At 40.9% G+C, this 26477-nt stretch overlaps 1 protein-coding gene across 6 annotated transcripts in view; it reads left to right on the plus strand.

Annotated features, from left to right (window-relative positions):
- The window catches only part of ZNF157 (zinc finger protein 157), a 72728-nt gene that overhangs the window by 17280 nt on the left and 28971 nt on the right, over positions 1 to 26477 (plus strand). For 2 of the 6 annotated variants that reach the window (XM_074324020.1, XM_074324023.1), the window contains exons 1-2: positions 19245 to 19610; positions 21390 to 21596. In XM_074324020.1, the coding sequence (XP_074180121.1) occupies positions 21535 to 21596 (62 nt within the window). In that variant the 5' untranslated portion in view covers positions 19245 to 19610; positions 21390 to 21534. The other 4 variants (XM_074324022.1, XM_074324032.1, XM_074324024.1 and 1 more) reach the window with 4 other exon arrangements.

The raw sequence follows: 26477 nt of genomic DNA on the forward strand, positions 1-26477 counted from the left end.
AGGTGGCCCAGAGCAATGGCAGCAACCACCACCACAGCCCCCAGGGCTCCTTCCGTTTTCCTGGAACTAGTTGGGCCTGGAACTAGTTGGGCGGGGAGTCCATGGCTGCAAGGCCACAGTTCTTAGAACTGCAAATATTCTGTTCTTTTGATCTGACATTGTTATAGGTCTGCTTCTAGCACTAGGCGGTGGGGGTGAGGTTTGAGTTCTGAAGTGTTGGGGGGGGGGGTCGGCTAGGCTCTGTGCCTAAGCCTCCCGTCCTCTGCTTGGCAGTGAGGGCTTAAACCACCGTTTTCACCCTTTTTCCCTTAGTCTTTGTTCCGAGGTGTCTGCTGTGAGCGTTGGGTTCAGCCATATTATATGCTGGTCCCTCAGGCCGGACTGTGGGCCATAAGGGCAGTGCTAGCAGTCTGAATTCTTCCCTCTCCCCGGCTGTGGTTGCTCTGGAATGCAGGGAACTCGGGAGCTCTGAGCTAGGTCTGCATCCTGCACCTACCCAGCCCGCATCTCCGTCCTCTTTGCTCCTCCCCGACTCGCCTAATTTGCCCACCTTTAGATGATTTCAGTTGCACGCCTCAGTCTTGCCTGTATGCTGTGCAGGGAGTCCTTTGTGGAGTTATTTTTGTTCGATTAGTTGTAAATTCCAGGGGAGATTTCAAGAGGCTCACCTCATGCCGTCGTTTCTACCTAACTAACCTTTTGTAATATGCAGAAATTACTTTTTAAGGCTTATGAAAAAACTATCTTTTAAAAAAGCCCACATTTTATTTTTAAAAATTCATATTACATATACAGAGGATGCCAAAGAAAAAGTATACACATTTTAAGAAAGGAAAAAATGGGGGCCGGCCCGGTGGCTCAGGCGGTTAGAGCTCCGTGCTCCTAACTCCGAAGGCTGCCGGTTCGATTCCCACATGGGCCAGTGGGCTCTCAACCAGGTTGCCAGTTCAATTCCTCGAGTCCCGCAAGGGATGGTGGGCTCTGCCCCCTGCAACTAAGATTGAACACGGCACCTTGAGCTGAGCTGCCTCCCGGATGGCTCAGTTGTTGGTTGGAGCACGGGTTCCCAACCACAAGGTTGCCAGTTCAATTCCTCGACTCCCGCAAGGGATGGTGGGCAGCGCCCCCTGCAACTAAAATTGAACACGGCACCTTGAGCTGAGCTGCCGCTGAGCTCCCAGATGGCTCAGTTGGTTGTTGGAGCCTGTCCTCTCAACCACACGGTTGCCGGTTCGACTCCATGAGGGATGGTGGGCTGTGCCCCCTGCAACTAGCAACGGCAACTGGACCTGGAGCTGAGCTGCGCCCTCCACAACTAAGACTGAAAGAACAACAACTTGAAGCTGAACAGAACCCCCTACAATTAAGATTGAAAGGACAACAATTTGACCATTGTTCCCCCAATAAAGTCCTGTTCCCCTTCCCCAATAAAATCTTTAAAAAAAAAAAAAAAAAAAAAAAAAAAAAAAAAAAAGAAAGGAAAAAATGGTATTAAAATTGTAATACTCAATATACACAAGTCATGTATATATGTTTTTTTGGCACCCCCGGTATATTCTCTGGGATAAATGTCCAAGAATGCAATTGCTGGAGTATATGTTTAGTTTATGAGAAACTGCCAAATTATTTTCCAGAGTAGCTGTACCATTTTATGAATGACCAAGTGTCTCCATATCCTTGTCAGCATTGGTGTCGCTCTATTTTATTTCAGCCATTCTGGCGTGTATACTGATATCTCATAGTGGTCTAAATATTTATTTCACTGATGTCTAATGTTGTCAAACATCTTTTCATTACTTATATGCCATCGGTATGTCCTCCTTGGTGAAATATCTTTTATAATTAGGTTGTTTTTATACCTTTTTTTTTTATTTGGAGAATATTTTATTAGTTCTGTAATCAAACCCATGTAGATAAGACCTTACATATTTAATACAGTGCATTACCCTTGTACAAATGAAAAAAAATATGTTTAACATTTCTAGACCAGTATGGCTGTTAATTTCTGTACAATGCCAACCCAACATGGTACAACTGGGATACTTTTTCCAAAGTTGACAGCACAGCTAAAATTTCCAAAAATTCAAATTATATATATATATATATATATGTGTGTGTGTGTGTGTGTGTATGTGTGTGTGTGTATAATCTGAATGTATATATAAAGACCAATAGCAGTATATTATGCATCAATAGCAGCAACAGCTTTTCCAGGCTCTGCAGTCACCTGGACAAAATTATAGAGACATCCAGCATACTCCATTAAAAAAAAAAAAGGTTGAAAAACAAAACCTCAGAAAACAGCAAAGTTCTGTCGTGGTACCTAGCAACATTTTTTTTTAATTAGCTTCTCAATCATCATCTGGAAAGAAAACATTCTAGAATAACATCATTGAAAACAGCTCTGATAAAGCACAGTCACAACTACGTATCCTAAAGCAGGTACAGAATATTTTACATTCACAGAGTATGATACAGTACTGTCCTACATCTATAATACTGAAGGATACAATTAAAAAGGCATTATTTCAGATTTGATTGTATTTTTCCAGCGGAGGGCCCAAAGTATGGTACGACACAGCTCTGGTATACTCTTGAGTTTAAGAGTTCTTTGTATATTCTAGAAAACTAGTTCTTTGTCAGATACGTAGTTTGCCAATATTTCCTCCCAATTTGTGACTTGTCTTTTCATCTTTCATCTTCACAAGGGATTTCACAGAATAAAGTTTTTAATTTTGATCAATTTTTCCTTTTATGGATCATGCTTTTGGTGTCTAGTTGAAGAACTCTTTGCCTATCCCTGGATTCTAAAAATTTTCTCCTATGCTTTTTTCTACAAGCTTTACAGTTTTACATTTCACATTTTTGCATTAATTTTTGTATAATATTTGAGGCTTGCTTATTCATTTATTTATTTATTTAGCCTACAGATGCCCACTTGCTCCAACACCATTTGTTGAAAAGGCTATCCTCCATTGAATCACTTTTGCAACTTTGTCAAAAATAAATTGGCCATACTTGTTTGTGGGTTTTTCTGGGCTCTCTATTCTGTTCCATTGGTCTATGTGTCTGTGCTTCCACCAATACCAGGCTGTCTTGATAAATGTTGCTATATAATAAGCATTAATATTGAGTAGAGTGATTCCTCCCATTTTCTTATTTTTTTTCTCAAAAGAGTTTTAGCTATTCTAATTTTTTTGGCTTTCCATATAAATCTCAGAAAATTATTATGTGTAGCTACAAAAAACACTAGGATTTTCATAGAGATTGCATTAAACCTATACATTGATTTAGAAAAAATTGGCATCTTTACTGTGGCACCTTCCAATCCATGAATACACTAAGCCTCTCCATTTATTGAAGTTATTTATATTATCAGAATTTTGTAATCTGTAGATCATGTGAGTCTCCTTTACATATTTTGTTAAGTGCATATACCCAAGTATTTCGTTTTCTTAGGATTGATTGTAAATCACATTATATTTAAAATTTCAGTTTCTGTGTGTTCACTGTGACTATATAGAAACGGATTGTTTTTGCATGTTGATCTTGTATCCAGCAACCTCGCTGAACTCCCTGGTTAATTCAAGGAGGTTTTGGGGAAGATTTCTTGGGATATTTTACATAGGCAATCATGTGACTTGCAAATAGGAACAGTTTTTTACCCCTTTACAACCCGCATGCTAGTATTCTTTTTCTTGTGTTATTGTGGTTATTAAAACTTCTAGTACTATGTTGAATACCAATGGTGAAAGTAGATATTCTTGCCCTGGCCCCTATTTTAGGGGGAAATAATTCAGTCTTTCACCAATAATATAATGTTGGCTGTAGATTTTTTGTAGATGCCTTTTATCAAGTTGAGGTAATAGTCCTCTATTTCTAACATGCTGAGAAGTTTGGTTTTGTTTGTTTTTTTAATCAAGAATGGGTGTTGGACTTTTGTCAAATACTTTTCCCCCATGAATTAATATGATTGTATGATTTTTCTTCTTTAGGTTTTATGGTATAATAAGAAATACCTATATGTATTTTGTTTTTGTCTTCAGTTCCTGGCACAGAGTTCCTAAAACCCTTGGAATTTTGTGAGTAACAGGAATGTCCTTCATTATTCATAAGGAGCCCCTTTCATCACACTTGAGTTTATGTTAATGGATGACTTAGGGGGAGCCCCATAGACAGCATCAGGATGGGGCTGTTAGCATGCATGCAAAAGTTCCAGCTGCTCACGAGGCGTGGTTGGTGGGAAGAAAAGCATTAAGGGAAGACAGTGGACTCCTTAACACAAAGATTGCCTTCCTGCTCTTAATACCACTAAAAGGTTTCATCGGCATGCAATGAGAGCCAGAACAAAGAAAAAAGTTGGCCAGGCAGGTCCAGGACAAAACACGCTTCCCAGGGGCTAGTCTGCCTTTGAGTAAGAAGTAGATTCCATACAAATGCAAAAATCTCTCTCAAGTCACCGGGCTAGGCAGAGCCCCACGTAAACAGAAGCACTGGAACTGGTATGCACAATAAATATACAGTAAACACAGTCATCAAGGTTTGGGGGGAGAGAAGTGAAACAAAGAAAGGAAAAAAACTTTCAAAAACTGCCAAGCCAAGCCACTGTCAAATCGAATTATATCAGAGGTTTAAATCTCAAAATAGAAGGTAAAGGTCATCGTTTCAGGGCTGGTCACCGGAAAGACCAAGTAATTAGAGGGTTGAAATTTTCAGCACCACCACCTACTAACCTTCAGGGAGGGGAAGGAGGCTGGAGATTAAACTCTAAATTTACAAACTCTTGAACAGGGAGATTTGAAGAGTTTCCAGGTTGATGAACACATTGAAGTGCTGGGAGTGTGGTGGCCCTTGAGAGCATGTGGAAGCTCCTCCCCCCACTTTACCTTGCTCTATGCATCTCTTCCATCTGGCTGTTCCTGAGTTGTACCCTTTGCAGTAAACCAGTAAATGTAAGCACAGTCACGCACCACTTAAGAGACCAAGAATCAAAAAGAAACAGAGGACCAAGACCTATACAAACAGAAAACAGAAAACAATAAATTGGAAGACTGAAGTGTTAACACATCAATAATTACCTTAAATATAAATGATCTAGGGTGGCCTTTTAGCTCAGTTGGTTAGTGTGGTGCTGCTAGCACCAAGGTTGCAGGTTCAATCCCCCGCATGGGCCACTGAGAGCTGTGCCCTCCTTAAAAAAAAGGGGGGGGGACCCTACAAAACATCTTATGCTCATAAATTTGACAACTGGGAAGAAATGGACCAATTCCTCAAAAACCACAAATACCCAAAACTCAAATAAGATGAAGTTTGATGATCTGAGTAGTTATACAACAATTAAATCGAATTTATAATTTAAAAGTCCAAGGAAGTGCTTTTTAATTTTATTTTTTATTGAAATATATTTGAACATAAAACATTGTGTAAATTTGAGGTGAACAACGTGTTGATATAATACATTACAATATTGTTATGATTGCCATTGGAGCAATAGCTAGCACCTCTATCATGTCACATAATTGTCATTTCTTTTTTTGTGTGGTGTAAATAATTAAGATCTAGTCTCTTAGCAAGTTTGATGATTATAATACAATATTGTTGTCTATGATATCTGTTCTTATAAGGACTCCAATCCCATCAGATCAGGACTCCACTCTTATGACCTCATTTAACTTTAATTACTTCCTCTGAGGCCCCATATTCAAATACATCCACACTGGTGAGTTAAAGCTTCAACATGTGAATTCTGGTGGGGTGGGGGACACACAAACATTCAGTCCACAACACCCATGCTTTCTCCTTGCTTCCTCTGTCTCTTTATTGACCCTGGTGCTTCCTGGTGTGACCCCTTACGGCGTGGCATGCCCCCTCTTCTCGGAACCTATGAGTGTAACAAACTCTTTCCATTGGCAGTTGTCTCCTGATCTGTTGGCCTCACTATACCTGAATTAAAAAGCATCAACAAAAACAAAATCCTTCTATTTTAAAAAATACTAGTACTAACATTTTACCACTTTTAGTGAAATGTGGAAAATTCACTTCCATTTAGGCCCCTTATCTTCCCCATTTTTGTTTGAATCATCAAATGTGATATTGACAACTCAGGAAAAGGGTAGTCTGTGTATACACATATATTCCCGCTCCTCTCCATGAGTCTTTTTCCTTCCTGATGCTCCATGATTCTTTCGTTTCTCAGTTTCTGTTTTTTGAAGAACTACCTTAGCCACTTGTTAAGTATAAGTCTGCTACCAACAAGTTCGTTGAATTTTCCTTTGTCTGAGTACATCTTTATTTTCCCTTATTTAAAAATTTTAATTAATTTATTTTTTACTTATTAGATCACCAGTGTACTCTAAAAGGATATAACTCGGGGGTGGCCGTATGGCTCAGTTGGTTAGAGCGCGAGCCCTCAACAACAATGTTGCAGGTTCAATTCCCGCATGGGACGGTGGGCTGTGCCCTCTGCAACTAAAGATTGAAAATGGCGACTGGACTTGGAGCTGAGCTGTGCCTTCCACAACTAGATTGAAGGACAACGACTTGGAGCTGATGGGGCCTGGAGAAATACACTGTTCCCCAGTATTCCCCAAATAAAATAAATAAAAATAAAAGGATGTAACTCAGGAACAGCCACATGGAAGAGATGCATAGGGCAAGGTTTGGGGAAAAAAGAGTGGAGCTTCCATGCCTTCTCCAGGCATGTCACTCTTCCCAGATCTCCTCGGGTTCACCAACCCAGAAGCTCTCCAAACTCTGTCCTTTTGGGGTTTTATGGAGGTTGCATTACATAGGCACGACTGATTAAATTATTGGCCATTGATGATTGAACTCAGTCTCCTGGGCCTCCCCAGGAATCAGGGGGATGAGACTGAAAGTTCCAACCCTCTAATCCCAAGGACATTGAGTCTGCACATTTACACACAAGTTCACATTTTAAAACAATGGAACACATCAGTAAGAGAAAAAAAATTTATGATATAATTGGAACATCCCAACCACCGGGAAGATTAAGAAAGGAGATGAGCCCACTCTTTACATTCTGCTTCAAATGCCTCAAAAAGGTCCCAGAGATTTCAGGGAGCACCTGGTTTATATAGTAAAATGTGATCCTAAAAGTTTGGGGTGACTTGGGGCAAAGGTAATAGTCAAAGGGAGAATTGCCCCATCCTCAGGTGAGTCCCAAAAGTCACCTCATTAACATAACAAAATACAACTTTCTTGCTCTCATCACTTAGGAAACTTTAAGGTTTTTTAGTAGCTTTGTGCCAGAAACAGAGATGAAGACCAAATATATATTTATTATAAATTACCGTATGACAGGCCACCCCCTGGCCTTTGAACATGGATCTTTTATAGAAAAACAATCATAAAAGTAAAAGATACTGGCACATAACTAGAATCTCATTCAGTCATTAATAACTATCCAGTCCATCATGATATCATAATGAAAATGTCTCCCAGGGTGAGACCACTCAGGTTTGCACACTTCTATTCTATCTCGTGAGGTTCCCAAAGCAGGAGTAGTGTCAGCAAACATATGGCTTCACCTTTTCAGGCATCTGGTATAATGGAACTAAGAGACAGTATCATCTCTTGCTCTTAGCCTCTTTCAAGGGGTTAATATAATATTGGATTTCCCTCATTACATAACATAATCCTTTTATTCACTCCCTTAGTCTCAGTTACTATTTTTCCTTTTCTCCATTTATACCCAAACTTTTCCACCTCTGGAAGGGACATTAGGTTTGACCACTATGCTGTTCTAGATTGCAGGCAGCAAGCAGTACTAGTCTAGCAAGTGCCTCCTTCTCGGTGCACTGCTGTTCACGTAGGGGAAGGTCACACAAGTGCAGAACCAGTGGACTATCTTTACCATCAAGCAATAAAACTGCATTCACTGTTAATCCTAATTTTGTCAGAAGGAGTGAGGGCACATCCTGCCCCATCAGGCTCTTAGGAATTCTGACATAAAGGTGAAAAACAGTCACAGTTTCTGCTTAGGAATCATCCCTGTTTTCAGTCCTTGTAGTTGCAGCCTTTGTCCTGCTACCACTTCATCAAGTCGGGGGGAAATTTGATGTGATGAGGGGAAGAAAGAATACCAGCATGTCTCCTGTCTAGAAGAAACGCTGTTTCAGCCCCACTCATGTTCATGTTGAGTGTGAGCATACACTCATGAAGGCGTGTAAGCCAGCCCTTCATGCTTTATCTCCGTTTTAGACACCCACTGTTCTATTTCCCCATTCCAATTCTCTATCAAACTATTACTCAGAGGAAGCTATTGCTGCCCATTGTTGGACATTATGGGCTGCAAAGTGTATTCCTTAGTGTGAAGAAATGATGGTAGCCGTCCAAATTGGTGCAGTACCTTCTGTTCAGGTCTTTTATAGCTCTCAGAGCATTTGCATTTACCACTGGCTAAGCAAAGCCCAGTCTAGGGTCCGTGTCTATTCCTGGCAGGATCCATTTGTAGCCCCTCCCCACGGCTACCAGCATCTGTCTAACTTGCCAGCTATGTTCTGGGCCTTCCCCCAGGGAGTCTGCCACACAGCCATCTGCACTCTCCATCTTTCTTGTTGGTAGACAGCTGTTATTGGCATTTTGTGCCTCAGAGGGTGCAAGAGGACAGTGTCTACATTCAGCCCATCTCTGCATTGCTGCAGATCCCCATGTACACACATCTCATGGACCTAGGTGGCCACTTTAAGCAAGTACAGGGCGATATCTGCTTATTGAGTCTAATCACCTTCCAAACGTGGCAGGAATTCTTCCGATGGGCTTCAACATGTCCTACTTTAATGCACCCCTCAAATTTCCACGAGGTTGTCCCTTTAATAGGCCAGGTTTTCATTGTTCTCCTGCCTGACCATAGGGCCGGGCCACTGGCTACTGTCCAGGAGTCAGTGAAAACCCAAACATAGGGACTTTTACCACTGTTCAGGTCTTCCATAACTGATGGGAAGACAGCATGCCCTTCAGACCACTGAGCTGACTTGATTTTACCTTCTTTCGTCATCGTGGTGGCCTTTCAAACAGGATGTTATCCATTCACTGTGGATCAGCCAGCACAAACCAAGCAGCACTTTGTCCATCAGTTGAGAACTATTTAGAAGGCACTGTCCAAGTGACAATAGAAACCAGCTGCTCCTCAGTTCAGGGTCTGTCCTAGGGAAAAAAGGCTCTCTGCGTGTTGAGTATCTCCTCATAGCGTTCCCCTAGCAGCATGATCCTGTATAAACCATTTCCACATTATTAGGCCACTCTCCTGGACACTGCCAATGCCATTAGGGCACTTCTCCGGCATCGTCCTAGACATTGTGGGTATTTCAGTTGTTTTAAGATCACTTTGTGTCCTTCATTCATAGAGGTAGCTTCAATTATAATGTGCAATAGCAAGGTGGTAAATGCCATTCAAATGGCCATTCCACAGATTAAGGGTTCAGTCCTACAAGACTGTCCCTCCTCCACTACTTCAGATACCAGTTGCAAACCTGTATTTCTGACTGACTGTAAACCAGAGGTTTGCACGACCGCCTCCTTGGGTTAGATTACTTTGCTAGAGTGGTTCACAGAACTCAGAGAAACATTTTACTTACAGTGTTTCCCCCAAAATAAGACCAGGTCTTATATGAATTTTTTGTTCCAAAAGATACATTAGGGCTTATGTTCAGGGGATGTCATCCTGAAAAATCATGCTAGGGCTTATTTTCTGGTTAGGTCTTATTTTCGGGGAAACATGGTACTAGATCACCAGTTTATTATAAAAGGATATAACTGAGCAACAGCCAGATGGCAGAGATGCACAGGACAAGCTATGTAGGAAGGGGTGAGGCACTTTCATGCCCTCTCCAGGTATATGTTATTCTCCCCAAATCTCCATATGTCCACCAACCCAGAAACTCTTTCTTTTCCCTTCTTACCTGAAGGATAGTTTACCAGATAGAGAATCTGCAGTTGAAAAGTCTTTTCTCTCAGCACTTTGAAAACTGTTATGCCACTTCCTTTTGGCCTCCATGAGAAATCTGCTATCATTTTTTTAAAGTGTTTTTTTAAAAAAAATTTTGCATTTTTTAAATTGGAATCTAATTGCATATAACGTTGTGTAAGTTTAGGGTGTACAACGTGTTGACTTCATACATTTATTTATTGCAAGATAATTACCAACATAGTGTTAGCTACCACCTCCATCTTGTCACATAACTACCATTCCTTTTCTGCAGTGAGAAAATTTAAAATCTACTCTCTAGGAAATGTGGGGGTTCAGAACAAGCCATCCCAAGATGTGCCTCAGTGGTAGGCAGATTACTTTGAGCTAAAGGCAATTTTAGCTTCAGGTTCAAGAGAAACTTCTGCTTCTTAACTACCAAAGAGCTTGAACTAGGTGGCTTGCCTATAATAAATTATTAGTTTTATTTTTTTAGTTTTAATCTTTTTTTGACCCACCTGTATGGCAACACCAGCCAGAAGAACCTTGAGGGTAGAGGAAAGTTCCTTCCTCCCCCACAGCAGCATTCAATTATATGCAGTATCATTAGCTATAGTCGCCATGCTGTGCATTAGATCTGCAGGACTTATTTACCTACTAGTCGCAAGTTTGTACCTTTTAATAACACCTCCCCAATTCCCCCATCCAGTCTGCTGTCATTTAAACTGGCATGCTGCTAGAGGTAATGCTTTGTGTCTCTCTGGCTGCTTTCAAGTTATTTTCATTGTCTTTAGTGTTTAAAAGCTTAATTATGATACATCTTGACATGAATTTCTTTGGGTTTGTCCTGTTGAGATTCCCTCAGCTTCTTAGATCTATAGGTTTGAGTCTTTTGCCAAATTTGGGACATTTCATCAATTATTTATTCTGTTAAACAGAAATTTTTACTTTTACGGCTGAAAGTCTTTTACAAAGAAAGAGTTTACTAGACTCATTACAAAAAAAGACTAGTCTTGGGGCATGGTGTCTAAACAACGAGCCACATGGCTAGATAGAAAAGAGACAAGTCCGTCGTCCCAGATTTTTGCAAGCATTCTTTACACATCAAGTAGTGGAAAGAAAGACGTAAGCCATTCTGAAAGGCTTTACATTAGCTATAGACAAAGGGAACAAGAGAAGGTGAAGCCGGGCTGGTTCTGGGATGGCAGCAGAGGCCTCAGCAGAATCCGTAAAGCTCATGTGTAAACAAGAAGCGGAGGCTCCTGGGGTCCGATGGCGCCAGGCTATTCTCTTTTTAGATAATCTCGGAAATAGCCACCTGGAAGTTAATTTAACTAAGGTGTGTAAGCAGTCTTTTGTTAGTTTTGCACTGCAGATGTTAACTGATAAACCCCTTTTTGTCTCTTTTACCCTCTGGCCGGCTGTAATTTAATTTAGAACATTTAAGAATTCTCCTTGTTATGTGCATACTTCCTGCATATATGGAAGAGATCAGGAAAACAGAGTAAATTCTCTGAAAGGGTTGAAGCCATCGTCACCTTAAATGTGCTCTTCAGCTGAAAACAAAAGAAGATGGTGGAGGTGGGGAGTCAGTTATGGGAGGTGACCAGGAAAGTCACAGTAAACAAGGGTAAAGTTGTTATGCAGATTTAAGTCCAGGCCTTTATCCATTGATAAGAGTTTCTAAAGATTGAGTCACCCCTACCCCTTCCAGGTACAGCTGGGGAGACACCCTTACAAATGGAGATTTCCCTAACAAATGTAAATGGCTTTCACAAAGGGTAACTTCTACTTGATTTTCAGAGTTTTTCCCAAGTCTGATGTTTCTTAAAAAATAACCTGCCTAAAATAATCCGCATGCCAAAAGAGCCAAATTTTGGGGTGGACAATTCTGCTCCCCTACAATAGTTTTAAAAGAGGTTTCCAGTCCAGACAAGATAGCATAGACCCATTTCTCTCTATTCTTTTCTGCACAAATACCAACCCTGGAAATAAAACAAGACAAAGGAAAACCATGAAAGGTGGTAAAAAGATGAACTCGGTTAGGATCCCGGGGCTGCAGGAATAGCACAACGGCAGGGCTTCTTATGTCCCCTTATCCAACAGAAAGAGGCAACTTAGGCTCAGCATTTCTCTATGCCCAACCTAGCAACAAAAGACAGATCAAGTAGGTTCCTTCCTTCCCTGGGTCAAATGAAAGTCCCTCTGATAATGTGAGGCAAGCCTCACTCCAACAAAAGAATGTATTGGGAGCCATACATAACATAAGTGACCATGAGGGGCGGACGGGTGGCTCGGTTGGTTAGAGTGTGAGCTCTGGGCAACAGGGCTGCCGGTTCAATTCCCACATGGGCCAGCGAGCTGCGCCCTCCGCAACTAGAATGAAGTCAGTGAGCTGCCGCTCAGCTCCTGGGTGGCCAGATGGCTCAGTTGATTGGAGCGCGGGCTCTCAACCACAAAGTTGCCAGTTCGACTCCCGCAAGGGAGGGTGGGCTGCGGCCCCTGCAAGTAACAATGGCAACTGGACCTTGAGCTGAGCTGAGCCCTCTACAAATAAGATTGAAAGGACAACAACTTGACTTGAAAAAGTCCCGGAAGTACACACTGTTTCCCAATAAAGTCCTGTTCCCCTTCTCCAATTAAAAACAAACAAACAAACAAAAAAACATAAGTGACCATGAGAAGTGCTCTCTTTCTCCACTGGGCCCAAGACTCCCTTTCCGTACCAGCACCCTGGGGCAGGCAGGGGGAACCTGCAGGAGGTATGGCTCTACAGCAAGAGGCCAAGACTGAAAACTTCTTTTACCTTGAAGACCTCAAATACCTGAGATTCCCGTTCCCCACAGGTGGCATGAGGCTGGTGGGTGAAACTGGCAGGAAGGACCCAACCAGGCAGCCAGAGTTGGAAAACCCCTTCTCTACTCAAAGGCACTGGGGTAGGCAGGAAGAACCAGCAAGAGAGACCCAGTCACAACAAGCATCCTACCATAGGATGCTACTTTGACTTTGCAGGTCTAAGGTTCCCCTTCCCTGCAGAGAGACACCTGGGTAGCTAAAAGGCACTAAACGGCAGCCCATCACATCCCACTACCACCAAGAAACACAGGAGGCCTGCCTTAATCCTTACCAAGCCCTCAGGCAACTGGAGCAAATTCAAGTGGAGCCCCAGAGGCACCACATAGACCAAGCAGATGAAAATAATACCACAATGCCTCTGAAAATTAAACTGCTATTGGAACTGTAACACAAAAAATAGGCCAAAACATTCATGCTAAACCTAAACAGGGTGACTGACTGCTGAAATGAAAGATTTTAACACGTTGCGTACGGATCACGAGAATCTTTGTTTTTTTCTGAGCCATGCGTTAAGGACGGATAACGAGAATTCTCGTTTTTACTGTTGACTCTTTTTACTTTGCACATTTTATTGAATTATTTGTGTTTCGTTAATAACAAAGGAAGCTGCTTTCTGCAGTATCACACCAGGAGGGATTACTAACATCATAGGTGAGTAAATCCTAAAAAGTTCCATAGGAAAATAATAAATGACATAGAAGCATTTACGCTTTAAAGAGAAGAGTGCATTTTAAAGTAGTTTCTTTTAAAAACCTGCCGGAACAGAGGGGTATGAGGGATTTAAATCCCGCCGTACGCAACGTGTTAATACAACTCAGAGTCTCCTAAGATCATAGACAAATGCCTAGGTTACAATAAAAATTATCTATCATTCCAAGAACTAAGAAAATCACAACCTGAATGAGAAAAAATAATCAACAGACACCGACACTGAGATGACTCAGATGTTCAAATTGTCTGATGAGAATTTCAAAGCAGCCATCACAAAAGTGTTCCAACAGTCAACTACAAATTTTACAGATTGTCTTGGAACAAATGAAAAATGAGAAAAATCTCAGCAACAAAATAGGAGTTAAAAAAAAAGGAAATTAAAAGAACTGAAAAATACAATAAAAGAAATAAAAACATTAGTGTAGGGTTAAACAGTAGAGTGGAGATGACAGCAGATGGAATGACTACAGTTAAAGACAGATCAGTAGAATTCACCTAATTTGAACAGAGAGAAAATGGACTGAAAATATTGAACAGAGCTTCGTAGACCCGTGAGACAATAACAAAAGACCCAGCATTCATATCATAGAAGTCCAGGAGGATAAGAGAAAGACAGGGAGGCCAAAAGAGTATTTGAATTGACAAGAAAATTCTGAGATGTCCCAAATTAAATTATAGCAGGCCAGTGGGTGGAAGGAAGAGACAAGAAGGGGTTAATCAGTTAACTGCAATGCAAAAGTAAAGACTGATCACACTCCGTGGCTATTTCCGAGATTATCTAAAAAGAGAATAGTGAACCCCAGGAGCCTCCGCTTCTTGTTTACACATGAGCTTTACGGATTCTGCTGAGGCCTCTGCTGCCATCCCAGAACCAGCCCGGCTTCACCTTCTCCTGTTCCCTTTGTCTATAGCTAATGTAAAGCCTTTCAGAATGGCTTACGTCTTTCTTTCCACTACTTGATGTGTAAAGAATGCTTGCAAAAATCTGGGACGAGGGACGTCTTTTTTACCTAGTCATGCTGCTTGTGGTTTAGAGTCCATGACCCTAGACCAGGTTTTTATTTTTATTTTCTGCTAGCTATGTCCTAATAAACTCTTTCTTTTAAAAATTTAAAAATGGTTGTTTAATACGTGACACTAAACTTTTGTTTGTTTTTCTCCTTTCTGTCTGCCTGATGTCAATTGATTTATTAGACCAGCCAGCGAGCCTAGAAGGGTAGAAGGAAAACTTTTCCAACCCTACACTATCAATGCCTGTCAGGTCTGCCTCAAACCCAAGCCTCTGTTAACTCTTCCAGTCAGTCCTACTCTGGTCTGGCCTTGCATGTGGGCTTCTGCCAACAAGTCACCAAACCACCAGTGTCCGTCTTTTATGATTCTTCAAACTTGGCTTCTATGAACTCTTCCACCATTCATGCCCCTCTGGCTGACAACTCAAATCCATGCCTCTTTCAACTCCATGGATCAATGGCATGTTGTGCAGTGCTGTACTATCTGATAAGACAGAGACATTAGCCACATGTGGCTAGGGAGCACTGGAAATGAGGCTATGAGACTGAGAATTGAATTTTAAATTTTATTTAACTAATTCAACATTTAAAATATTCAATTCAGTTATTGGAAAACTTTTGAAGTATGTTTGGAACAATTTGTGATATTAATCTGTTTTCAACTGTAAATTTTAGGAAATCTGAATGCAGATCAAGTATTTTCAATGAAAATTTAGCATTCAAATTGAGATGTAAGTGTATAACACACACCTGATTTTACAGCTTATTACAACAAAAAGAATGCCAAATCTCATTAATAACTTAAAAAATTGATTACATGTTGAAATGATAATGTATTGGATATGCAGTTTAAATAGAATACACTATTAAATTTCATTTGTTTCTTTTTCTTTTTAATGTGTCATCTGTGTGGAGCCCCTCATGCTACATTTCCTCCTCCTCATCCACCTGAGTTGGAAATTGAGGCTGCTGTTCTGCGTCAAAGTGACTTAGATTCTCCAGGCAAGAGAGGTTTCATTCTTACTGATATAATTTGGAACAGCCAAGGTATTGTTGCATAGCAACAGGGATGTTTGCATTTGGTGGCCATGGAGACTAAAACCTGTCTCCCACACACAGCCATTGGCCAGCTGCATCACCTACCCAAAGCAACCTCAGGCCTCACCCCACCCACTTACACTTCCCTCACAGGGCCTTGTCATCTATCTGCATCCCTTCAGCCTATGCCTGGCCCCCTCCCCGCGCTGGACAATGGGGACGTCTGCTGATTTACAGACATTGCCTCATATGACTGGGGAGGCCAGAGCCCAGTTCTTACTCTCAGCCACTTGCTAACTGTGCCTTGTGCTTACATCCTCTCAGGAGATACTTTGGCTGCTTCATTTCACATGAAGTGGGGGTTACTGCCTAGTAACACTTTAGCGTAGGCTGAAGAGGCTAAAGCCAACTTTTCCTGCAGTCATTGGCTGTAGCAACTCAGGCTAGACCCTGCCTCTCCCACTGTGCACATAGCAACAGAGCCTTCTCCCTAGTAACAGGCGGCTGCTTCATCCCATTGGCCACCAGAAACCAGATCCCACTTCTCATACACAGCCATTAGCCAGCTGCACCATCTATCTACAATCCCTCAGACTTGGTCTAGACAAGAGAGCTCAAATTGCAGTATTCTATTAACTCTTCCACCACCACTGCTCATCTGGCTGGCTCTTGAAATTAGTCATTTGTTATCTAATCCACTACCAATGGCTCTTGTCAAAATCTAAAATCCACACCCCTGTTAAAATTTCCACCAACTCTGGACCGAGTTCTAACTCTATCAGTATTGCTCTAGTCTGACCTCTAATCTAGAGCACTGATAACTCTTTCACCACCAATGTTTATCTGGTTTGGTTTAGCATTCAGCCTTCAATTAACTATTCTTCCGTCAATGCCCCTCTGATCTGGAGCTTGAACTCAGCCCTGTTAATTTCACCATCATCAGTGTATGCGTACAAGGACTAATCTCAAACTCAACCTCTGTGAACCCTTCCAACATTAAGGACCTTAATAAAGCCCATCTGATAAAGACCACCAGGGTCATATCCACACTCTTACAGAAGTGGGTTTGGTAACTTGGTGCAGCAATGGAGACCACACACCATAGGATCTGTGAGGGATCTCATTTATGGTGGCCAACTTGTTCCAGATTGCCTGGGACTTTCCTGATTTTAGCGGTGAATGTCCCTAATCCCAGTAAACCTCTCAGTCCTGAGCAAACAGGGATACTTGGTCACCCTAGTCTCACCAAATTTAAAAAAAAAAAAGAGGGATTACTATAGGGTTCTTTTGAAGCCCAGAGCTTAAATTTTAAATGAAGCAATGTTGTGATTAGCACAAAACAAAGCAGGTTGGTGTGTGAAAGAGTCAATGTCACCTCCAGACTTCGAAGTGGACCCAGGAACCTTTTAATTCAGAAACACTAAAGCAAAAATAGATGTGACATGTTTGTTCCAGATGCCCCTTATTTGAAGCTCTGAACCTGGGTTGGAAATCGCGGCTGCTTCTTTGTGTGGCTTAGATATTCTCGGTAAGAGTGGGATGCTTTATTATTACTGATATAATTTCAAATAGCAAAGTTTCTGACTTTAGAAAACAAGGTTTCTCAGCAGGGCAGAGACTAGGGTGAGGCAGGGCAGAGACTAGGGTGAGGCAAATTTTGCACCTCAAAGTACAAAATTTAAAGAGGCACCAAAAAACTCAGTAAACAACATAAATAATGTTTTAGTGCAGTATTTTCAAAAGTCAAAATTAATGCAAAAATCCATGATGAACAAAATACCAAAACATTAAACTCCTGTATTAGTTATCTATTGCTGCATAACAAATTTCCCTTAAACATAAAAGCTTAAAACAACAAACATTTATTATCTCAGTGTCTGTGTGATCAAGAACTGGGGAGTGGCTTGGCTGAGTGGTTCTGTCTCAGGGTCTCTCCTAATGTTGCAGTTGTCAACTGGGTTTTCAGTCAGCCGAGGCTGGAAGTTTTACTTCCAAGATGGCTCATTTGTGTGGCTACAGGCTAGAGGCCTCAGTTGTTCACTGGCTATTAGCAGGAGTGTTTGGCACATGGGTATCTCCAAAGGCTGCTTGAGTACCATTGTGACACAGCAGCTGGCTTCTCCCAGAGTGAGTGATATGAAGGAGGGAGGGAGAGAGAACGAACCCACAGAATGGCAACCAAAGTCTTTTATGATCTAATCTCTGAAGTGACAAACCATCACTTCTGACCTTGATCCCTGGGCCTCCATTAACTATTCCATGTCTATATCCTAGGAAAATATTAACTTTTCCATCATCTGTTTCCCTGGATTGATCTAAAAATGTCAGTTAATAATTTTGCCAGAAATCACCATCTTGTTTTATAGGCCATAAGCCCAAGCCTATAAGCAATCTTCTACCATGAGTGAACTTCTACCTTCAATGGTCCTCAGGTCCAGTTCTTGAACTTGGGCCTCTGTTACTTTAGAAACATCATTTCCCCTCTGGTTTGAACTTAAAACCAGGCATCTATAACAGAGGTCTGTTTTTGGAGGTATAATCAAAAGGACATTGATGGTTGAAAAGTTAACCATGGTCTAAGAGTTGAGATCTAAACCAGAGAGACACTGAGAGTGGAAAATTAACATATGCCTAGTCTCTCAATCTATAAAGGGTAGAAGGGTTAGCAGCAGTTTAGATTCAGGGTCAAAATACAGGGACATTGATAATGGAATCATTAATAGAGGACATGAATCCAGATCAGAAGGGTGCAACATAGTAGGTGTAGGTAGAGTTAAGAAAGGCCCAAGTCTGAGATCAGCCCAGGAGCCACTGATGGTGGAAGTTAGCAGAGTCCAGCATTTGAGATTGACCAGAAGTCACAACAATAAGAAGGTTTGGAAATTTCTGTAGAAGTGTGAGTGTTACAGCAACGTTCTCACATTTGCCATTCTGTCTCCCACTCAATTCACAAATACTGCAGGGAAGACAGAGAAAATGAGACTCTGGGAGTATCTAACTCTCCTGAATTTTGAGCTGAGGCTCAGAGACATCTGAATGTCTTTGGGGTACCCAGCAATCCATACCCAAGCTTACCTAGCACCTACCTATGTTGTTGGGTTTACAGCAGAAGAACCTTCTCTACCTCTTGTCAGAGGCTTCCTGCAGGAGGGTATATGTGGACTAGGTTTTGAAGAAAGTGTAGTTCAGAGGTGAAGAACACCCAGAACTCTCTCTTCTCTCCCGAGACAGTAGCAGCTCCTGAATTTCTATATAAGAGAGGCTAAGCAGCTGCAACCTGGTTGATAGCAGAAGTCAGGGGCATGTCTTGGAGATGCATTTTCATCGAAAGTACGCTCATAATGTTTTCTAAATATTTTTCTATTGACAATTTTCTGAAAAACATTAGTTGTCCACATAGAATGCTAGTATTATAATTATTATTCCTAGCTACTATTTTAGTGGGGGTAATGGAGGTAATGGAGATTTAGGGGGATTCAACTCTCCTTGAGTACCAATTCCAGCACATCGAAAGGAGACTGTACCACCCTGACTCCTCCCCCTTCTTCTCCAGTGGTATCGCCCAGGAGGGAGCCGACTTTCCCACCCCTCCTCCCAATGGTATCTTCAAGGAGAGGATTGTACCACCCTGACTCCTTCCCTCTCTTGCCCAGTGATATCTGCTGGGAGGGGACTGTACCATCCCAACTTCTCCTTTCTTCCTAGTGATATCTCCCAGGAGGAAACTGTAATCCTGACTTTTCCCCCTCCCCCAGTGGTATCTCCCTTGAAGATCTGGACATATCTCCCCTATCCCCATGAATGAGGGCTGCCACCTCTGCTTCTTTAAACTTTGCACAGACCTTTACAACACAGTTCCAAAGACCAGCTGCTCCCGGAATCTTGCCCTCAGAAGGTTTCTACCCTTGAACAACGCCCTCCTCCCCCTCCTTCTGTGGAACAGCCCACTGTACGGAATGGGCGGTAAGATGGCGGCCCTCATGGGCCGCCTGGGCGCAGCCATGTTTCTTGCCCGACAACGTCACTCCTGGACAAAGTCTGGGCCGATCCATAACTGCACCTGGTTCAGAGTGAGTAGACCACAGCCTCACATCCCTTAGGATCGTGTGCGAAACCAACAGCCCCAGAAGGGGCAATGGCAGGGGAGATGACAGGAAATGGTAGTGGGCCTCAGAGCCCTTTTAAGTCTTGTCGCGTTGCGCTAAAGCGAGTGGACGAGGGTTTATGGCGTGCTAGTTACTGAGGTGATTTTGAAGTGTTGGCTTTGTTGGCTTTTGGGAATGATACACTGTCAGTTTGTGGGGTCAATTGGTGGTGGAATTAAAGAATCTAATGAATGGGAGTCTATGCGGGTCAGGGATGGGGGCTTCTGGGATAGTCAGTTTTTAGATTCCTTGCTGCGTCTTGTTGTCAAGTCCTAATAGTGTGTGTCCTTCATCAGTCTTCCCAGAGGTTTGCTAATTTTATTAGTCTTTCCAAAGAACCAACTTTTGGGCTTGTTGATCCTTTCTGATATACCTTTGTTTTCTATTTCTTTAATTTCTGCTCTTCCCTGTGCTATTTTCTCTTTAACTTTTTTTAAAAAAAATCTAACTTATAAAATCCAATGTTAATTCATTAATGTTCAGCCTTTCTTTGTTTAAAAAAATTAAGAATGTGAATTTTCCTTTACAACTCTCTTCAGCTGCATTCCACAAAATTTTACATACACCATCTTATTATTGAGCTTTGTGTTTAATTTTTCTTTTAAAATTTATTCTTTACATTAATATTAATGCTTTTGGGAGGATTGACATTTTTATTAGACCATATCCAGGGATATGGTAGGTCTGTGTGCCTATTTTATATTTGTCAATTAAAAAAAAAACATTTTTAATCGTATAGGGCCAGCTCCTTTAAAAGTTTATTTTATATATTTCTTGCTATCATTACTAATTTTTTTCCCCCATTTTGATTTGATCATTGCTGTTATAGAGGAAAAACTATCTGCTCTTATTATTTTATCTTGTATCCAGTTCCTTATGAAATTACCCTATGAATTCTATAGTCTGGTACGTTTTCTACGTATAAAATCACATCTTGGTAAAAATAAGCTACTTTTTTCCCCCCAATATTTATTCTGATTGTTTCATCTATTGCATGAGCTGGAAAAACAATTTTGAGTTTTGTCAGACATCCCTATCTTGTTGCTAATTTTAATGGCAATAGCTTCATCATTTTACTTTTTAGCATAATATTCCATGACTATGTTTTGTAAAAGATTTTTGTGATATTTAAGTGATTTGCTTCTCTAATTTTAGTTTGAGTTTTTATTGGTAATGACTGCTGAATTCTGTCAAATGCTTTTTTGGTGTAAGCTAATAGCTGCCCACACCCAATTTGTTGCTTTAATAAATAATGTTAATGTTGAACCATTTTCATCTAGAAAGAAGAGACTAAATGCTTTCCATAGAATTTAAGGGGGATTTTTCAATCTAAAATGGCAAAATAATTCAAGATGGTAGAAGAGATCCCTTTCATTTCAGATGACCAGGTTTCCACGTTTCTCCATAGTTACCCACCAGGTTCCCATGGACAAATCCTTCCCCTGCCCACTCCATTCACTGCTCCAGTTTCTCCTTTCTCCCAAATCCAGATCTGCCTTGAACCTGGAATTGAGGGATGGGCTGGGTGGGTAAGGTGCGAAGCCTCCTGTGGAGCCACCCAAGAATAAGGGACTCTGAGCTCATTAATTTCATTCCAAACATCATGATTGTTTCTATAATCCACCCAACACTTAGAGTGGGAATTGCTGAACTTTGTAGGGTGAATGTGGAATGACACTGATGACATGGATACTGTCCTTTTAGGATTTCTTGGTGTCTCTGCGGAGCTGTTGAGCTTTCTCCTTACTGGAGGTGGCAGGTTCTTCCATTCATTCTGACTGCAGCCCACATACAGACACCCCTCCAGCTTCGGAAGGTGGGTTGAGACCCAGGATGAACATGCCAACTAATGGGAAATCACCCCAGAGTTTCCCTGCGTTGGTTCCAGGACAACCTGTCAGATCATTTAAGGTAAGGAGGAGGAGCCTATTTTTTCCTACTTTTTCTTTTATTTTTTTGTAGATAAATTTTAATTTTGAGATAACTGTGGATTCAAATATTATGTATGCACTGTTTACCCAGTTTCCCGCAATGGTAATACTGTGCAGAACCCTGATGCGCTATCACAACCGGGATATTTACATACAGAAAAACTTCCATCACCACAGGGATCCCTCATGTTGCCCTTTAATAGCCACAACCACTTCCCTCCTCCCCCGACTCCCTCCTTAAGTCCTCGCAACCACTAATCTGTGCTCCAGTTCTATAATTTTTCATTTCAAGAATGTTATATAAATGGAATCGTACAGTATGTAACCTTTTGGAACTGGTTTTATCTAACAGCATAATTCTCCAGAGATTCATTCAGACTGTTGCATATATGAATAGTTCATTCCTTTTTATTGCTAAATAGTATTCCATGGCATGGATGTACCACACTTTGCTTAACTAGTCACTAGTTGAAGGACATCTTGGTTGTTTCGAGTTTTTGGTTTTGAAGAAAGATGCTGTGATTGTGTAAGGTTTTTGTATGGGATGAATGCACATGAGTGCAATTGCAGGATTGTATGCTAAGTGCATTTAAAACTATTAATTGACTTAGTTTTTTAGTATAGTTTTAGATTTCCAGAATAATTGAGAAGATAGTACATGTAGTTCTATATACCATTCTTGCCCCCTTCTCTTTTGACACAGTTTCCCCTATTATTTATATCTTGCATTAGTGAGGTACATTTGTTATAATTAAACAATATTAATACATTATTCTTATAGTCTATACAGTAAGGTTCACTGTGTTGTACATTTTTTGGGTTTTGACAAGTGCATAATGGTGTATATACACGAGTACAGTTTCATACAGAACAGTTTCATCTGTGCTTCAGCTATTCATCCTTCCTTTGCCTTTGCCTGAGCCTCTGGCAAACACTGCTTTTTTTCACCGTCTCTATAGTTTTACCTTTTCTGAAATGTCGTATAGTTGGAATCATACAGTCTGTAGTCTTTTCAGATTGGCTTCTTTCACTTAGCAGTTTGCATTTAAGGTTCCACCATGTGTTTTCATGGCTCGATGACCCATTTATTTTTATCACTGAATAATATTCCATTGAATGGATGTACCACAGCTTACTTATCATTCACCTATTGGAGGACATCTTGGTTGTTCCCAGTTTTTCACGATTATGAATAAAACTGCTATAAACATTTATGTACAGGTTTTTGTGTGGACGTAAGTTTTCAATTTTTTGAGTAACTAAGAAGGCAATTGCTAGGTCACATGGCAAAACTATTTAGCTTTGTAAGAAACTGCCAAACTGTCTTCCAATACTCCATTCCTGTTGCTCTACATCCTTGTCAATATTTGCTTTGGATTTTAACCATTTTAATAGGCGTGTAGTGGTAGCCCACTGTTGTTTTAATTTGCAATTCCGTAATGAAAAACGATGTTGAACATAGTTTTCCATGCTTATTTGCCATCTGTATATCTTCTTTAGTGAAGTATCTATTCAGATCTTTTGCCCATTTTTCAATTGGATTGTTTTCTTATTGTTGAATTTTAAAAGTTCTTTGTATATTTTAAACACAAATCTTTTATCAGATATGTGTTTTGCAAACATTTTCTCCCATTCTGTGGCTTGTCTCTTTATTCTCTTAATAGTGTCATTCACAGAGCAGAATTTTTAAATTTTAATAAAAGCCAATGTGTCAATTTTTCTTTCATGAATCATACTCTCAGTGTTGTATTTTAAAACATCACCAAACACAAGGTCACTTAGATTTTCTCCTGTTATATTGCAGAAGTTTTATACTTCTGCACATTACATATAGGTCTAAGATCTATTTAGAGGTAAGTTTTGTAAAAGGTATAAGGACTGTATTTAGACTTTTTTCTTTGCATACAGTTGTCCAATTGTTCATCACCCTTTGTTAAAAAGGCTATCCTTTCTCCATTGAGTTGCTTTTGCTCCTTTGTCAAAGATCAGTTGACTATATTTGAGTGGGTCTATATCTTGGCTCTCTTTTTGTTCCATTGATATATTTGTCTATTCTTTCACCAATACCATTCTGTCTTTTTAAAAACTGAGGTATAATTGACTTACAACATTATATTAGTTTCTGGTGTAGAACATAATGATTCGATATTTGTATATATTGTGTAATGATCACCACATTACTGTCTTGTTAACATCTGTTACCATACATAGTTACAGAACTTTTTTTCTTTTCTTTTTTTTTAAATTCAAGTTTATTGGGGTGACAATTGTTAGTAAAGTTACATAAATTTCAGGTATACAATTCTGTATTACATCATCTATAAATCACATTGTGTGTTCACCACCCAGAGTCAGTTCTCCTTCCATCACCATATATTTGCAGAACTTTTTTTTCTTGTGATGAGAACTTTTAAGATTTACTCTCTCGGCAACTTTCAAATATACAATACAATATTATTAACTATAATGACCATGCTTTACATTACATCCCCATGACTTAGTTATTTTATGACTGAGAGTTTGTACCTTTTGATCCTGCTCACTCATTTTGCCCTCTCACCACCAATCTGCTGTTCTCTATATCTATGTGTTTGGCGTTTTTGTTTTAGATTCCACATATAAGTGAGATCATATGGTGGTTGTCTTTGATTTTTTTCAATTAGCATAATGCCCTCAAGATCCATCCATAATGTCGCAAATGGCAGGATTGCCTTCTTTTTTATGGCTGAATAACATTCCATTATTCCATCCTCTTCTCTGCTTCCTGTTTTCTGATGACAGGAATATTGGTTCTTTTGTTAGAGTCCCACAGGTCCCTGAGGCACCTTTTTTCCAGTCAATTTTGTCTATGTTATTTTGATTGGGTAACTTCTATTCTTCTGTGTTCCATTTCACTGATTCTTTCCTCTGTCCCCTGTGTTCTGTTGTTGAGGCCATCCATTGAGTTTTTTATTTTGGTTATTGTATTTTTCATATCTGAAATTTCCATTTGGGTCATCTTTGTATTGTCTATGTCTTTTATTGGGGAAGGGGAACAGGACTTTATTGGGGAACAGTGTGTACTTCCAGGACTTTTTTCCAAGTCAAGTTGTTGTCCTTTCAATCTTAGTTGTGGAGGGTGCTGTTCAGCTTCAAGTTGTTGTCTTTTCAGTCTTAGTTGTGGAGGGCGCAGCTCAGCTCCAGGTCAAGTTGCTGTTGCTAGTTGCAGGGGGCACAGCCCACCATCCCTTACGGGAATCGAACCGGCCACCTTGTGGTTGAGAAGACGCGCTCCAACCAACTGAGCCATCCGGGAGGCAGCTCAGCTCAAGGTGCCGTGTTCAATCTTAGTTGTAGGGGGCGCGGCCCACCATCCCTTGCGGGACTCGAGGAGTTGAACTGGCAACCTTGTGGTTGAGAGCCCACTGGCCCATGTGGGAATCGAACCGGCAGCCTTCAGAGTTAGGAGCGTGGAGCTCTAACCGCCTGAGCCACGGGGCCAACCCTGTCTATGTCTTTTTGCTGAGACATGCTTGTTGAAGCATTTTGGTGATGGCTGATTCAAAATCTTTGTTGGATAATTATATCTATCATCTCAGTCTCGGTACCTTTTTTATTCATTGAGTTTGAGATTTTTCTGGTTCTTGATATGACTGATTCTCAATTGAAACCTAGACATTTTTAGTATTAAGTTATGAGAATCTGGTTCTTATTTAAAGCGATTTTAGTTGGTTTCCTCTGACTTCACTGCAGCTGGGGAAGGTAGGGCACCACTTCATTACTAATACTATGTTTCCCCCAAAATAAGACCTAGCCGGACAATGAACTCTAATGCGTCTTTTGGAGCAAAAATTAATATAAGACTGGGGGGGTGTCTTAATTAATTTTTGCTCCAAAAGACACATTAGAGTTGATTGTCCGGCTAGGTCTTATTTTCGGGGAAACATGGTAGGTGGGGAAAGAAGTCCAGGTTTCCCATTTGGCTTTCCTTGACATCCATTGTGGAGAGCTCACTACTTCTGGGCACAGGCGGAATTCCAGCTTTTCACTATGTCTCCCTTGAGTCCTCCCTGGGTGGGAACAGTAGGAGTGCCTAATTACTGCTCCCCATTACCTCCACTGACACCATGCGGGGTTGGGGGCTTAGCCTTGCTACTCCTTGGCGGTGGTGAAAGTTCTGACTCCTGCATGCCTCCTCTGACACGACTCCAGCATGATGGAGGACAGATGCCTCATTGCTGCTGATTTGGGGTGGAAGTCCAGGCTCCCCATGGTTTCTCCACTGTCAGCACTAAGTGAGGAGCCTCATTACTGCCCAGAAGGGATAAGCCTTAGCTCCTCAGTCTTTTGAGATATCACCCCAGTGTTGTGTAAAGTTTAGCATCATGTTACAGCCAGACCAGAGTGAAAGTGTATGGTCCTCACTTGGCTTTTGTTCATGGGATGGAGTTGGGACCCACTGTTTTTTCCATGATGCTTGGCTTAAGTAAGGTGGTTATTATTGTTTTCCTTTTATTTTATAAATTTTATTGGGGAATATTGGGGGACAGTGTGTTTCTCCAGCGCCCATCAGCTCCAAGTAGTTATTCTTCAATCTAGTTGTGGAGGGTGCAGCTCACTCACCCATGTGGGAATCGAACCGGCAACCCTTTTGTTCAGAGCTCGCGCTCTAACCAACTGAGCCATTGGCCACCCCTGGCACATCCATGATTATCTGTTAAAGATATTTTTCTAGAAATTGAATTTTTGTGTCACAGGAGACGGATCACTAAAGTATAAGGAATTCAGTGGATGACAGTGAAAATTGTTCCTTTTCACTGTCTACACGGTAATAGTGTTTGGAGGCTGATGATTCCGAGCCATGCATGGCACCTTTTTCCTT

Source organism: Rhinolophus sinicus, chromosome X (genome assembly GCF_036562045.2).
Source record: "Rhinolophus sinicus isolate RSC01 chromosome X, ASM3656204v1, whole genome shotgun sequence".
Lineage (NCBI taxonomy): Eukaryota > Metazoa > Chordata > Mammalia > Chiroptera > Rhinolophidae > Rhinolophus > Rhinolophus sinicus.